This window comes from Opisthorchis viverrini (genome assembly GCF_000715545.1).
Source record: "Opisthorchis viverrini unplaced genomic scaffold opera_v5_42, whole genome shotgun sequence".
NCBI classification, from domain to species: domain Eukaryota; kingdom Metazoa; phylum Platyhelminthes; class Trematoda; order Opisthorchiida; family Opisthorchiidae; genus Opisthorchis; species Opisthorchis viverrini.
The window spans coordinates 996,080-1,012,865 of NW_008751698.1; the positions used below are offsets into that span (position 1 = coordinate 996,080).

The following is a 16,786-nucleotide window of genomic DNA, read 5'->3' on the forward strand; positions in this document are numbered from 1 at the left end:
CCATGCCACCCGAAGCACGTACGAGGGCGGGCTTACTGCCAGGTTACCCAAGCCTAGACAGGGGAAGTCGAGAGGCAGAGGTCGGGTTCGAACCACAGACCTTCCGGTCAGTAAATTGGCGGTCTGACCACTTGAGCCATCTCGCCCCGGCAGTTAGAGACAAGCCGAGAGGTACTGTGCTTCTCGGCTTTTCAGCATAGATTGGCTTCACTTACAGGACGAAGTCACCACAAAAATTCCAAATCTCCTCACACCACCAACAACACTAATCAATTTACGCATCAGGATCTTGAATGCCCGGTGCTACTAATCCGCGATCCATTGGCTGGGAGGGCACACCAGCCTGGAAAGTCTGTTCGTAGTTCATATCAGTAGTGATTCCACGCCTTCCGTCCATCCAGATTGTATTCATTTTAATCATGCTTCCAGTTAACACGGTAAACACTGCTGCATCTGATACCATATTTCTTCGTTTACGAACAGGGCTCTGAGCAATTCGTGCACTTTTACTAAATATCCTGAGCTCTGGTGCATTCACGAATGGGATTGAAAAAGACATGTCCCGATGTAAGATGCCTTAAGTGTAGATATTTTAAGTACGGCCCAACAGGTATTCGTGTGCATCCAGTTCTCACTGGGTTGAGTTCCGAAGTCCAATGCCTCAAGGTCGCGAGACCAGCTGGCCTCTTGGAACGGCTGTGTGCCGCAGCATTATCTTACTGGAATATCACCCCCGGCCCATCACCGGCAGTTAAATCACTCAGCTGTAATACCTTTCTGGTGCCTAGCTGCCATGCCACCCGAAGCACGTACGAGGGCTGGGGTACTGCCAGGTTACCCAAGCCTAGACAGGGGAAGTCGAGAGGCAGAGGTCGGGTTCGAACCACAGACCTTCCGGTCAGTAAATTGGCGGTCTGACCACTTGAGCCATCTCGCCCCGGCAGTTAGAGACAAGCCGAGAGGTACTGTGCTTCTCGGCTTTTCAGCATAGATTGGCTTCACTTACAGGACGAAGTCACCACAAAAATTCCAAATCTCCTCACACCACCAACAACACTAATCAATTTACGCATCAGGATCTTGAATGCCCGGTGCTACTAATCCGCGATCCATTGGCTGGGAGGGCACACCAGCCTGGAAAGTCTGTTCGTAGTTCATATCAGTAGTGATTCCACGCCTTCCGTCCATCCAGATTGTATTCATTTTAATCATGCTTCCAGTTAACACGGTAAACACTGCTGCATCTGATACCATATTTCTTCGTTTACGAACAGGGCTCTGAGCAATTCGTGCACTTTTACTAAATATCCTGAGCTCTGGTGCATTCAGTTAACGCCTATGCCATTTTAACAGCAGCGATAAACGCCTCACTAGCAAGAATAATCAATTCGAGAATGGGAAAGTCAATCCGTTACTGTTACACATGGTTCATTAACTAAACAAGCCACTGGATCCGAGTTATTCTTCCTGAATGCGGCACACAGGATACTCGCAATGGAGTAGGAAAACCGGAAAATAGCTGCACAATCACACTAGCTGAACTGCATCGGCTCAATATGGCCTGATAGAATGCATACTGGGCAACTATCCTAGGTGAAACAAAACAAGAAAGCTCGTGTTCGCTGCGTGACGCAATGTGAATCCGAAAAACAGATCATTTAATTGGCGGATTGATATCCAGCTGGTCCGTACTTTTAATATCAACGAACGTGCGTCTGTATCAGTGAGGTACGTGGAGCCGTGCTGAATAAAGCGAGAGCTCAGCACGTAACTACAATCGCATTGCACGGACGGCATGACTAGCGTGGTTAGCGGTGGTACCGTGGATTAGATACGTGCCCTGCTTCGTTTTCGTCAAAGCAGTACCGCTCGTTCTCAACGTAACAGTAATTAGTCACAGGATCACATCAGCCTCCAAAATGACCATCGGCATATTGGGACAGGCTGCTCAATTTGGCCTATTTCGACTCCTAAAGTACACGTTACTGTAGTGGTTTTAAAATGCCTACCAACGTCCCATCCACATATACTGTCAACTATCGGTTTTACAACAATACATGTGGATATTCAGCAACTGTTCAAATACCCTTGAATCACCCTCATAGGGTACAGCCGGCATCACTTGTCTTGCCTTAAGTTAGTTATCACGAGTCGCATACGTGAAACAGTGCCCAGCAATATAACCGTCGATTACTTTCCCAACGGTTCTGAGAAGATGACATACCAATCGGTACCGGATTTCTTATTGCAGAGAAAAGTAGATCATATATGAGGAGAAACCGTAGTCAACGATTGTTTAAGGATGGTTAGTATGTAAAACAACATGTTGGAGAAATGTTCATTGGATTAAGGGGAGATGTACAGCAACTTAGCTTCTGTAAAGAGCTTAGGAACACAGAAAGTGACAGATTTCCAGAAACGGTTTGTTCTGGAGATGAAGGGACAGACGTGTTTTTGGTTAGCTAATGGCTAACACTAGATCAAGCCACGTCAGTGTTAACATCCATCTGGTTCTTTTCACGTGGGGATTTTTTTACTTCCCCTAGAAGACAGTCATTGTATGCACACACATGAAGCCATCAACTCTCCAGTGCATTGGCAGTGAAGAAGTCATTGAGTAATTCGGATCTCTGGGATAAAAAGCTGATTATAAACCCGGAATTTCGGTCAAAAACTACGCATTTTGCTTTATCTACTTCTAACTCTCATTCGATAAGATAAATGATTCAGTCGCTGCAGCATTACAAGTTTATCCAAAAATATGGATGATGTGGTGATAGCTCATCATGAGTTTGGGAAAAGGGAACAGTATAAGTCTACTTTTCTGTCTGATCAGGCGATCACCAATCACTACTAGGGTAGGATACCGTATCGTCATCATAGAATTTTCCGATCGCCAGGCGCCGACTGCTAAATGTGACATAAAACGGATCTACTCCTATCTAGTATCTTAATATTGTGTGCCAAGATTGTTGTCGTTTATGTATATGCCGCCTCGTCATATCCGCACTGTTGTACAGAGTTCGCAAGGCACGGATAAACGAAACCAGTGACCGACTAGACCGGAAAACTGAGTCTTCAATGCACTTCATAAGTGCTAACACATACGAAATAAGATTGTTGGAAGAGCTTGGGGGAGGAGTTGGGTATACTCAAGTGGAATCGAGATAGTGACCACTCTTCCCTCTGATAATCGCATACCAACACGTGTTAGCCCTAGTGACCCAAGACCGTTCTCCACACGCTTGCCAGTTTCACGCCTTCTATTCTGTTAACATTGGGATGCTTGGCGATTTCTACCGCCTCGGCTATCAGTCTCTGTGACGTGGACCGTAGTCCCCGCCTCAAAACCTGAACATTCTTCAAGTTTATTTTGTGTCCAGTGCGTCTTCCGCGCTTGCCGAGTCTTTCAGTAACGCTTGATATTCATCTGCCTTTCACGACGGCCTGTTTATTTTTCCACTGTGCTCTCTGATTCTGATGTGTAGTTCCCTGGCCGTCTGTCCTACATAGACTTCTCACTCGGTTCAAAACCTTTTCCAATTGATTGAAGATTGTTGAAAATTCGGAAAATGAGCCTCCCTGATGAGCCCCAAAATTTCCTATAACTGGCAGTGGGCTGTCGAGGATATTTTATTAACCTCGTACGTGGTGTTATATCAAAACTGTTATTCCCTGCCTCTGAACTTTTAAACCGTGGACAATTTTGTCGTTTCGTATCAGCGACTAGTGTGCTTAGTATTAATCGAAGCGGACTCGGCCTCAAAGTTAACCGAAACAAAGTATAAGTCGCTAGTATTAGTATTTTCCTGGATCCCGTTAAAAAGGTCCTACATACAATTCCATTATCATTTTATGGGTCCCCACAAGTAAAGTCATCTACGAGTTTGCGATATCACACCAAATTGTCTCTTTCCCTTTAACCTTCTACTGACTACGGTTCACTCGTAGGGAGCAAATTCAGCGTCCTCACTAAATAGGTGGCTGCTCCGGGGTTATCAAAGTAGCATACGAGTGTACCCACAGGCCATCAATTATCTTTGATTAATTGGTCTAATGAGCAACGATCCGTTACAATGAACAAATAACACAAGAGGAACGCGATCATTGACACATCATGAGAGCTGTATTTTGTTGAGCGCATAAAATACTATCACGAGCATCGAGATATCACAGAGCGGTTGACAGAAGGGTCACAAATTTGAGGAGGGTTGTCGGGATACGAACCGATCAAACTTCGCTGCGGTTTTGGAGGTGAGGCCGCACCTGTGGCACATACCCATAGAGCACCATTGCTCCTATCACAAGTGCAGCTCCTACAAGAGTAGTCCTGTGAAAACGAAAGCAAGCAGAAAAATGTTACGCATTACAGGACACTGTTGAGAGGACCAACCACCATTCAAACATAACAGAGTGGTGTATGGACCAATGGGAATCGGAAAAGAAAACAAAAGAACGAACAACAGTAACTTGAGAGGAGCTGCTGACGAATCCTTCGCTTCCGATACACTCAAGAACCAAAGGAAAATTAGAAATAAACCGGGTTGAAGTAAATATTAACTACTTTCGCACTGTGGTAAAAAAAACCTGACCGAGCCAAGGAACACTTACAGTGACGGAGTGAAGTCATGCAGAACAAAGTAGGATACGGTGCTGGATAGGATGATGGACAAACCAGCAGCGAAGCCCTTCAAAATGTTGTCAGCGTATTTCATGACGAACGCGATGCCCAAACCACTGCAAGTCTGCAGAAGGACGATGACCCAAACGATGGGTGTGTAGCCTTGAAAGAATCCTTTCATGGCAACGGCTTCACGATCATACGTGTGGACTCCGCACAAACCAATAGTTATGCCGAATAGTGCTGCAGAAGGATGCAAAAACAATTTAAGGAGTCCGTAAAGAAAACAGTCATTGGAGTGTTTAATTCTCTGACACAGTAAAAACAGTGGGCTCATCGAATCATCGACCGCACAACCTCGAATAACACATCAGTCCAGAAATACAATGAAGAGGATTGACGCAAGAGCTATGTTCAATACGGAAGTGTTTGAAAATTTAATCAGATCGAACAAAAAACAACGTGATCCTGAAGCAGTTCAAAACAGTTACCTCAGTTGCGACCTCTGGATAAGATGTACCCCTGTTCACAACCTAACGTATCAGTCATGTAAGGTGAGCTAAGAAAATCGGACACAGCGTTTGGGTATACATAATGAGAGATGCGCTGGTTCACAAGGAACCAGATAACAGAGATTGACGATCACTGTACTGGTTTGCCAGATTTTATCTGGTTACGTGGATCATAGGTAGGAAGAAATACTGAAGGTCTGAAGCACTGACTACAAATCAACGGAAAGTCTCATTCCAACTTCACGAAACCTGCTTAGAACACGGCGAAATGAATTTTCGGTGTTCACTTGGTTTTTGAACATGACCTTCCCAGCCCTCGTCCACTGGTCGGTGCTAGGTTCACAAGGAACCAGATAACAGAGATTGACGACCACTGTACTGGTTTGCCAGATTTTATCTGGTTACGTGGATCATAGGTAGGAAGAAATACTGAAGGTCTGAAGCACTGACTACAAATCAACGGAAAGTCTCATTCCAACTTCACGAAACCTGCTTAGAACACGGCGAAATGAATTTTCGGTGTTCACTTGGTTTTTGAACATGACCTTCCCAGCCCTCGTCCACTGGTCGGTGCTAGAGTGTGCTCTTCTTTCGCCGGGTTCCATAATATAACCCTTACTGATGTGACTCCAAGTGGATTCCCGTTTCCTGTTTTGTTTATCCAATAGGGGGCACCCTTCGCCTGCTCTGGTTGAGATATTCGTCCTTTGTAAGCAGTGGTGCATAAATTGTACCTAAGTCAATCCGTCAAATCTGAAGTGGAGCACCATGCTTCCTGAAGTTCCCTTTCGTGTCTCATTCTTCCCCATTCCCAGATTTTCAAGTTTCCCTGATTGAATTTGTGCCTTTGTTGGTCTTTAGGTATGAAGACCAGGAATAGAAGGTCGTATTTTCCGATAGTGACACTGTAATGTTCTGATTCGCACACATAGTTTTCCGCTAAGTGTACAACATTGAACTTGTTGCAAATGAATTGATATTTCCCGTTGGTGTCATCAGTGTTGTTTTTCTATCTAGATATCAGTCTCCATAAATGATAGCTGTGTGTGTAGGTTAAAAATGTCTACAGGGTAGTCGACAGTAATTGTTTGCAGTTGATTCGTTGACCAAATGCACTCTTTTTGGATATGGACCTTACCATCTGAGAAACGTGGTGCCAAAGTACACATCTATGGTAAGCGATATTTTTTCCACCCCCGAAGTGCGAATACTTAAAATAAAGTGATTATCTTGCACTGGTCCCGCGAAATTCACCTGTGAATCGATGGGTCAAGGGAAACTAAAATTTTTGCAATTCCGGTCATACAACTCACTAACAAGGACTACCCTTAAAAGCAGAGAATATGAGTACTTTTTCATGGCGGTCAATTTCTGCTTTAGCTCTAGTGACGCAGGACGCTTGAAAGACAAATCTAGCTCCGCTGCGTAAACATGCACATTCCCAAAACTAACTAATAGGTTTGAAAACCGAAAATTCAGTACAAAATGGTTGAATACACCAAATCATGATAGTTACCCCGAGGAATCTCATGGATGAATGTTTACGCAGCGAGTGTTTAAAGTATCGATAAGTTGAATCACTCCGCCCCTGAATGACGAAACGAAAACGCAAAGATGCCTCCAGACACCAATCAGCCTATTTGGATAGGTTACAGATTATCAGTGAAAGGGCTGACGAACGAAATCACGCGGCCTTACACATGCTGTTTCATGAAGGAAGTTGGGAGACAAGGCGTCTCAGTTCGTGTACTCTTGAAACGCACTGATGGACCCGAGCCAGATCATTCTACTTTGAATGATAACATAAGCTTCATGATACAACGCAACCCGATTTCCTTCTACACATAAGTCTACTGCTGGCCATGTTTCCAAACAAACTAACAACTACCAGTTGACGATTGGGTCCCGTCTCTAAGATAGATTATTCTAACAGCCTGTGGGAAAATACCAAGGTACGGAAAATTTAGGCTTGTTTCACCTAGTTTACAGAGCTAACTATGCAATTTATCGGGTTGGAAGTTAATCCCACCACTGGCGGGGCGAAATGGCTCAACTGGTTAGAGCGCGAATTTACTGACCGGAAGGTCCGTGGTTCGAACCCGACCTCTGCCTCTCGACTTCCCCTGTCTAGGCTTGGGTAACCTGGCAGCATCCCAGCCCTCGTACGTCCTTCGGGTAGCACGGCAGCTGGGCACCGGAAGGGTGTTACAGCTGAACGATCCATCACTGGTGGATAGCGTCCGACCACAAGGAATGACAAATGACCAACATGCCAACATTAGTGCACCCAGGGGGGACTATTTATACCAGTGTAGCGGTGGATACTACTGTTGAGGCATGCGAGCAGTATGTTTTATTGAAGGTAAAGCGGAAGGATCATCAGAAACTTGGAAGGAGTGGACTGGGGTCACGGAAGCTAGGCAGTCGATGACAAGGTCTGTCTGTCGTTATCGACCTCCAGGGGAACGTCTATACAATTCAAGACGGTCGGGGATCGAAAAGGGTAAATGGGATGCAGCTTCATAGGTGGAATGATACAACCGAAGGGCGGTCGAGTAGACCGGCTGCGGAGTTGTTTATTAGAGCAACACCAACTGAACAGTTACAGACTATTGGACAGGGGAGCCAAATTCTCATCTTGTTTACAAAACTAAATGTCCATCTTTCCCTTGAACGCGCCTTCCTGAACTTTCCTGAATATTCATTGACTGTTACTCAATGGCAAGCAAATGCTACAGAGCGACTTCACAAATTCCGTAATAGATCTCACAGGAGACGCGAAGCGGATTTACGAGAAAACACTACTTGCATGCCGCAACAGTAGCAGTCACCGTTACACGTTCTTCTCGTTTGCAGACCAAAAAGCTCAAAAGATGCACAAAAAGAAACGGCAGACTGAAATCAAGACTAAGGAATCGATACACGTTAGATGCTTTAATTTTTGAGATTTTCGGTCCTTAGTGGCGTCGCAATTTTGCATCCCATTGTGCGAGAATCGCACTTCAAAACGGACAAAGTAGAGTACAGAATGAAATAATAACAGATAAAAGTAATTTCTTTGAAAGCCAAGTACTGTCAGTTAACTGTCACCCAGGACTAGCCATTTGGTCGATCACCCACGAATAAGGCCCCCATCCCAGCAGGAAGCACTATGATCTGGTCCTACGCATGGTTCCTATTAGATGGGGAACCACTGCACCTCCTATTTCTGGTAGCGTTCTTCAATCAATCTTAACTGTGAACGAGTTGGGAGCTACCAAAGGTACTCAAAAAGAAAGGGCAACCACCGAGTGCATAAGGAACCATAAGTGAAATGGAAACACTACCAAGGGGCAAATGTAGTAGACTATGATGGCAGACCGCTTCGGCGATGTCTCACAATCAAGAGTTTGGCGCAATACGTACCTTGCAACCATCAGCTTTACCGCCGACTGCTATGATAGGGATAGTGGTGACTGACGTTACAATGGAGTAAGGACCACTCTATGGGCGTGGAAGCGGGTCAGAAACCAAATAAAATTAGGTCGATTAGAATAAGATACATCGGGAATACTAGGGTATACAGCGTCACCAACGCATCAGTAACAACGGAGGTTCTGGTAGTGTTGTTGCGTCTTTGAAGATTGTTAAAAAAGACGAAGAGATCAGGGACTAATTGCGTTTGACGGAGATATGGTGAGACGCACCTAATTGTATATTTCTAATCCACACAGAGGGTGCTGTTCCCTTGAGAATTTTTTCAAAATACACGCCGGCAAACCCACTGCTAAAGGAAGCACATGCCAAGGCAAGGAATCCAATAAGCGTGGATGAGTAACTGACATCATTCTTGCCTGGAGCGGTGGATTTAGAGTCGGGATCCCACTGAAAAAAGGAGAGAAGGTGAAAGAGAACGAGTTGGAGGTTGTTCAACGTGATGTGGTAGGTTAATTGAAGGGAACTGCTCAAACTCCAATCAGTCGCTATGAATGCATCGGGTCACTTAATGGTAACCTATAACGCTTCCAACGAGTACTGTTTGAAGTAGCGCCCCAAATATCCAGTTAGAGGATAGTGATAGATGATTCAAAATCGCTATAATTGCCACCAGCAAGGTTTGCAACGTCAAAGGCATGTCGGAGGCATCCCAACGAACCCACAAGTACTGTAAGCATGCGTTGGTGGCTTGATGAGCTCCAACGCAAAGAGGCTGGACCAGACCGTATTAAGACTGAGCTATAATGAAAAGCGCAAACCTAGCGCCCTGGTCTCTCACACCAGACTGGTCAACGCCTAGCAGTCACAGTCCTCCGGGTTATGTGCTAGAAAAAGCACGGCAACTTGTTCCGTAAAAGTGGACTCTCGTAGTCTTAGCTACCAGAGAGGTTGCAGTCCATGTGAGACACCCTAGTTCATCGAGAAAACTAGTTGGTGACATTTGATTTACAGGCAAGATTTGACTGAAACGATCCTTTGCGGTTTCGCGTTGGCCACCAGTTGTTTACCAACATTGGACGCAGTGAACGGCACTGCACTACCTAGCATTTCTACTGTGATATGTTAGATGAATACATCGAAACATTGGTTGTTGGGAGCAGTTATTAGTTGGCAAGTTCGCCGAGCTCGGTAAGCGACTAACAAACGTTTTGTCACTACACCAGGGACATCTCCAGTGTACGACTCAATACCTTTTCGGATGAAAAAAGGAATGTATTGACAACGCACAGAAAGATGAAACCTCTGTCATTCTTGAAGCTGATAAAGTTTCCATATGCAAACCGGGTTATGCAAATAAGAAAGTCTGTGCTATAAAACACTGTTGTACACAGCCGTCCAGAAAACGATCAAAATCTGAAACACGGCAAACAAAGTCAACAAAAACTTAAAACGACTCCGAAATCTGCTGATGATCGGAAAAGATAAATACCAGAGAATGACAATATATCGAAATATTGGTAGCTCAGGTGCGTTAATCGATTGCAGATCAAGTGGCTGTTGATCTAATCACTCAGCTTAGAAATATGCCTCCGAACGTTTCGTCACCGACCATGGGACATCACTAATACGCAGTCAGGAGGGAGGAGTGTTGCCTCCATACTTGATTGCGTTCACACAGCTTTTAAAACGCAAGCACTGATAAGGTCTCCAAGACTGGTGACGAAACGATTGCAAGCAAATTGCCAAACCAGCTTCTGATGTGCTTACTATATCGGAGAACTAGACTGAAAGACTCAAATATTCCGTTTATACGGGTCCTCAAAGTACACAGAAACATCATTACTGCGGCCAACCAAATGGCCCTAAAGAACAACAATACATTATCCTTTAAAAGAACTATGGGGAAGGTTAGAAAACCTTTGCAGTGCATGCGAATGCTCAGTAAGCAAATGGTTTTGGGATAAACTGAAGAACATAAGAGTGGATATTGAAATGATGGGACCATTCTACGTGTACTCACTGTTCATGTATTGGCCCCGATTCCGTCAAGACAATTTGTTGAATTACTGAAGAGCCGTGGAGTTTCAAACGAGTCCCTTGAAGAAGACAACATCTACAAATCGATTAACTTTGGCCTAACCATACATCTACAATTCAACGGATAATTTTACGACCAAATGAGACCGCCAATTTTGAAATTTATCGGTATTATGGCAAAGCAAGGGGTGTGACGGGCCAAGAATTTCGAATATTCTTTTAATAAGTATGTAAACGCAAGTATAGGAGGAGAAAACACCTCGAGTTGACAAAACATTTGCAAGTCAAATACCACGCTTGGCGAGTAACTCAGCAGCCAACTAATCAATAAAGTGTTCACGGATTCTATCGGGCAATCGCCTAGTGAGACTGATGTACGATACTCCATATTCGGATGGATGTACACAAAACCTGGCTGTGGGCCGCGACAGATTATCCACTGTGACCGACACAAAATACTCGAACACTCTATATCACGCATTTAAAGGCTAGTTAATCAGAAGTGTTGAGCCAATTGCGCATGTTATTGACAAACCGTTGGGATCATAAATTAACTGAGCGCAAATACTTTCGCTTGGTGTTACGTCACTGCCTAACACTTTACCAGTTTGCAAAACGACAGATCAACGGTCTGGATAATTGAATCTCGACGGAAGATTTGAAATGGCCATTGACCCCAGGTACAAGTTTGTACAAGTAAAGATGGCGTTGTCATGGGGTGTCTGTTTGGTCCGTCACCTCTACCCTAGTTGAACCCACGAGATACTGACTAAATTCAATCAAACCTGACCGTTAGATCTGGAAAGCTTGAAATGCACGAGATACCTAGGCGCTGAACTAAGCAGAAGAAATGATCGCACACTTTGGTGAAAAGTAAACACATAAAACGGGAAACACCATTCAACACCATTCGACAGATGAAACATGAGAAATTGGTTAGACAGTGTGACGAAAACCGAGTCAAAATGATTGGATGTTATCTTCAACCAGAGAATTTACTCAATCCGTTTGAATGAAAAAGCACTCAACAAGTGACACCCAGATCTCAATTAAAGTTAGCTGCCTGCTCTTGAAAGGCGACCATGTAGCCGAGGGGATAACACGAAAGTTCCGAATAGATGTTGAGAGAATAAGTTTTGAACGAAAATTATTCTGAGCATGCGACAATCTGTGGTGGTCTTCAGATAGCTTTAGTCTATATTTATTCGGATACTCACGCAAGATATCATACAACATGGCGACTGTCTGTTTGCTTCACCCGGGGAATCATACAGCCCTATTCCAGTTCAACTACTGTGTGTTTGATCGACTCTACTCATACCGAGGTTAAATTAGCTCGTAGTTGCCTTGGCTATGGGGCGAGATGGCCCAAGTGGTTAGAGCGCGAATTTATTGACCGGAAGGTCCGTGGTTCGAATCCGACCTCCGCCACTCGACTTCCCCTGTCTAGGCTTGGGAAACCTGGCAGTATCCCAGCCCTCATGCTTCCTTCGGGCGGCATGGCAGTTAGGCACTGAAAGGGTGCTACAGCTGGACGACACAAACACAATCATGTATCTAGTCCATCGACGCGAGTCAATAATGATGGAAGACCTCCGTGTGACAAAATATTCGGCCAAATCCAATAAGTGTTGAATTTCAGTATGCTTTGTTTCCGCATAGGTCAAATTTCTTGGTAGGTCTTGGGGCTAAATCAACATTAGATACTACTTGCACACCTCCTACTTGAGGCAAAGCCATCCTACTAGACGAAATGAACGAAACTCAACTAAGTGGAGCTGTCTAGGCTTGGGAAACCTGGCAGTATCCCAGCCCTCGTGCTTCCTTCGGGTGGCATGGCAGCTAGGCACCGGAAGGGTGCTACAGCTGAACGCTTTTCACGCTTGGCTATCCAACCAGCTGCGCAAACCTGACTTTGCGTGCTACGACAATTCGCAACGAAACCCAACTTATCGGTAACGAATGAAAACCAGAAATGCCCGATTACCTGAAGCAGGACACTGATATTTCGGCCAAAAACCTTGGTGTGGTTTTTGTTACTTACTTTTATTTACTGTTGGATTCGGTTACTCTATTCAATCAGATAAGGTTGCAAGTTGCCCGAGAACCACACACAGAAAATAGCACTTGTTTGCTACTAAATTTCTACTAAATTTCCCCGAAAGATTCAAACGGATGGCAGTGTGTTAGACTGTTCCCTAAGGAGAGTGAGCTGGCGATTCGGGCGAATACATCAGACAAAGGGAACTAAAAATATTCATTATAAATATACAGGAAAAACACGGAACTCTCACTTATGAGAGCCATGATAAGAGATGAGTGGTGATGCACTGCGCTCAACCTACCTGAGAGAGGATGATGCCGATGAACAACAAGAGCAAGGCTATCCACTGAGTAAGGATAAGCCTCCGGCCCAGCAAAGTAACCATGAAAAACGCAGTCGTAAATATCTTGCACTGATAAAGGATTTGATACGCGACTGCATTCAGATGTGAAATGGCCACATATAAGAGGTTGTTCTGTATGACGTACAAGGCGGCTGGAATGAGAACACGGAGCGTGTCCAAGTAGTTCACAAATACTTGGTCAATGATGACTTTAGCAGCCGCGTGAAAATTACCTTCTGTAAAGGGTGGAGAGAGAGGAGGGCAAAAGTATGACGATGATAGAGGCATATATACAGCACAGGCATCAGTTATTGACTCCGAAAATAATAAATAACAAGTGTTCAGCCGTAACACACTATCGGTTCCTAGATTCCATGCCATCCGAAAGAAGCATGAGGGCTAAGGTGCTACCAGGCTGTCCAAGCCTGGACAGGAATGGTCGAGACGCCAGGTTTGGATTCGAACCATAGACCTTCCGACCGGTAGGTCTGCGCCTTAACCAATGAGCTATCTCGAGCTTCTTGACTCATGTTGATAAGGCAGTGAGATATATACAAGCAATACATTAAACCGAAATATTGACAAGTGAAACCGAATCACTTGTCGTCCAATGCCGACCCCGTAGATTTTTATTCAATGACAAATATCCGGTGGTCGAATGATATCCGTCTCAGGGCGGAAGGAAGTACGCTGACTTTATCTCGAGCTCTTGACTCATGTTGATAAGGCAGTGAGATATATACAAGCAATACATTAAACCGAAATATTGACAAGTGAAACCGAATCACTTGTCGTCCAATGCCGACCCCGTAGATTTTTATTCAATGACAAATATCCGGTGGTCGAATGATATCCGTCTCAGGGCGGAAGGAAGTACGCTGACTTTGTACTCGCAATATTAGTCTCATAACATCTATTTTCATTATAGGCTTACCGGACGAGGTTCAAGTCTGGCAGTAATGAACACATGCATTAGAGAGCGACTGGAAGTTGACAGTAGCAGTAATGATGACCGCTTAGGCATTCTATTCACGATGGGAATTCGGGTTCAAAAATTACGAGTTCTTTTTAATAAGTACAAGCCGCAGTATCTCCCAAATGTGGACTTCACATTTCATACTTCATTCCAGCTTCTACTCATTCCGTACATTTTGAAATGTCACACAAGTGTGCAAGTTTAAGATCAGGCAAATCATCGGTTGACTGTGATTGTACTTTTCAACCTCGACATCGAACAAAAGAGCTTCAGTTTGTATACTTGAGACGAAGTCCCTAAAAGAGATCAGTTGTCTTTCGCGACACTGAGCTACCTCAGTCGTTTCTCAGCATCATCATCATCATCATCATTGTCTGCTGTAATAACGCTTAATTGTCGTACAGTGGTTGTGGCTGCCACAGTTTTGTTCACCGATGATTCAAGGAGGTGAGGTAGGTAGCTGCGCATTGGAGGCGGGAGCCGATAAATTAGTGCGTAAACACAGTAGTGTAGGTGAACTGTTAAGTGGGGGGGGGGGCTTGGAAAGGGGTAAATAATCTGAATAGTGCAAGATAGGTGAGGATATCCATCCATCAGCAAAGTAACTTGGTTTTGACGGAAGACTCGACTCTTGTTTATATAAATCTTCAACTGAGTACGCCGTCAAACTTTCATCAGCCTTATAAGGAGTGTCCTGTCAAGAGAAATAAAGTAGACTTGCAAACGTCCATACAACAGACATCCGTCGACGTAGAGGAGTACAGAATTCTTTAAGACATGAACTCATTTCTGAAGAATGGATCGCCACAAATATCTATGCACTATTTTATGCGGAACCAATGAAGTAGTTACCGTGTAGCTCTCCGGATTCATACAGGCTGTGGGCAGCCAAACTGATAAAAACCCAATCTATTCGCAACATATCCTCAGTCATTACAATGACACTCGCCTTTCGTCGCCCGTTAGCATAGGCAAACGATTTCCTGTCCCAAGTATGAAAAGCCTATAGTGCGTCTCGGTTTTAAAACAAAGATGGACCTCATTCGCAAGATTGAATTCTGGTTGGAAAGGTTGGAGATGGCCAAACATATTTTAGTTCACGTTGATTAGATACACACATATGTCCTCATATTTGCTACATTGCAGTTTTGAGTGCTGAATGTGTCGATGCTGTCGTAGGATGATGAACGGATATAATTTTGGTTGTTTGAAGCCATATCGAAGAACTGTCACAAAATGTTCAATCAGGCACTGCACCACATCTATTGCTATGTCAATCACCCAGATCACCACATAACTGCTTACCCAAATGAAACGAACATTGACGTACAATTCAGAAGGCGCCTGACAAAGTGGTGTTACAACAGGGGTTTACCATCATCAACTCAATACCAAAGCGATATGAGATGCCAAGAATTTTTCGTACCCAGTAGTCTCTATGACGGGTGACCAAGTTGAGTAGGTCGCTTTGACAAGGAGGCTACACAGTCCTAGCGGGGCATTTTAGAAGTTTATATTAACTACAGTAGCTCATAAAAGACCCATCTTCCATGCACTTGACTACGTTCGGAAGCATACCCAGCAGCTAGTCATCAAAACTACCTCTCCGAGTGTGATGGGAGACAACGTGCATTATTGAATTGTTATTCAGCAGTCTATCGCTAGGTTGTAACTCATCAAACTAGCAAAGCGAACTGATTATCTGCTCATCACTCACGCCGACAGACAGGAGTTCAACCGTTCGCGTCATAACAACTGGAAGAATTTTCATAAAGGAAACTACTCACACACTTGCTGAAAACTCTTCGACAGCCCACGACCGGTTTCGCCCTTCTTGGGGCTGTCGAAGAGTTTTCAGCAACCTTGTGAGTAGTTTCCTTTATGAAAATATACTGCGATATCTCGAAGATCGTGCCAACTGAATCATGAGGCGGCCTGTGTGCAGCACATTCAGCTGGAGAACATCATAAACGAGAGATTCAATAGAGTCTCCCGTGAGAACCAGATTGATTTGCAGACGAGTGTATTTCTCGAAAACTGGAAGAATTCATCAGATCTCTCGATACTGACACCGTCCAGCTGTAGCACCCTTTCGGTGCCTGACTGCCATGCCACCCGAAGGTTGCACGAAGGCTGGGATACTGCCAGGTTGTCCAAACCTAGACAGGGGAAGTCGAGAAGCGGAGGTCGGGTTCGAACCACGGACCTTTTGGTCAGTAAATTCGCGCTCCAACCACTTGGGCCATCTCGCCCCTTAGCTGCAATGACGTAACAGGACCGTTTCAGCACCAGCAAGCAGCAAAGGTCCAATAAACCAACAATGACGACTAAACCACCGATCTGGGATGTCGTCATCGTGGTTCTGCATGGGCAGTCATGCAATGACAAACAAAACTCATCTACCCTGAACACTACGTGCGCCTGCAAGGTCCCACACCGCGTCAAGGGTTGAAATCGTCGGAGCAGCCTCCGAATAAATAAGCCACTCGGACGTTTTAAGGTACAACCCACTAGCTATCAATAGGACGAACTAATTTATTCCAAACGCGTGTCGAATCATTAGTGTTTTCTATTCTCGATTTTTGTTATCTAGCTGGTTTCACTGATCAGATGATCGGCCCACACCGAAGGTAGTGGTGGGTAGTTAGGTAATTAACCAAAACAGAGAATCCAAACGAGAGATAAGGTTGTATGCAGCGTTGTAAACCGAAAAGTATTAGAGCATTCGTAGCTGGCTGTTTACAGTGCACACCCGGAGAACCCACACACTGTGTTTGATACTACCAGCAAACGCTGACCTGTTGTCCACACAGATTCACCAGAAATAAGTAATTAG

The 16,786-nt window shown here is 44.6% G+C and overlaps 4 protein-coding genes across 4 annotated transcripts in view; 1 reads left to right on the forward strand and 3 right to left on the reverse strand.

The window, feature by feature from the left end:
* Window positions 1-274: 274 nt before the first annotated feature.
* T265_03083 (hypothetical protein) lies at window positions 275-463 on the reverse strand (the record flags this gene model as incomplete). Its single annotated transcript, XM_009167488.1, has 1 exon — window positions 275-463. The coding sequence occupies one exon, from the start codon at window positions 461-463 to the stop codon at window positions 275-277; it is 189 nt and encodes a 62-aa protein (XP_009165752.1).
* Window positions 464-1,065: 602 nt separating this feature from the next.
* On the reverse strand, window positions 1,066-1,254 carry T265_03084 (hypothetical protein; the record flags this gene model as incomplete). The annotated part of the gene is made up of 1 exon (XM_009167489.1): window positions 1,066-1,254. One exon carries the CDS (start codon window positions 1,252-1,254, stop codon window positions 1,066-1,068), a length of 189 nt encoding a protein of 62 aa, XP_009165753.1.
* A 2,858-nt stretch (window positions 1,255-4,112) lies between these two features.
* T265_03085 (hypothetical protein) overlaps window positions 4,113-16,786 on the reverse strand; it is a gene marked incomplete at both ends in the record, with an annotated part of 40,371 nt that continues 27,697 nt past the window's right edge. The window contains 4 exons of the mRNA XM_009167490.1: window positions 4,113-4,330; window positions 4,612-4,864; window positions 8,820-8,997; window positions 12,933-13,210. Coding sequence (XP_009165754.1) covers window positions 4,231-4,330; window positions 4,612-4,864; window positions 8,820-8,997; window positions 12,933-13,210 — 809 coding nt within the window. The remainder of the gene's footprint in view (window positions 4,331-4,611; window positions 4,865-8,819; window positions 8,998-12,932; window positions 13,211-16,786) is intronic.
* T265_03086 (hypothetical protein) overlaps window positions 5,008-16,786 on the forward strand; it is a gene marked incomplete at both ends in the record, with an annotated part of 39,545 nt that continues 27,766 nt past the window's right edge. Inside the window, one exon of the mRNA XM_009167491.1 lies at window positions 5,008-5,175. Within this exon, the coding sequence (XP_009165755.1) occupies window positions 5,008-5,175 (168 nt within the window). The remainder of the gene's footprint in view (window positions 5,176-16,786) is intronic.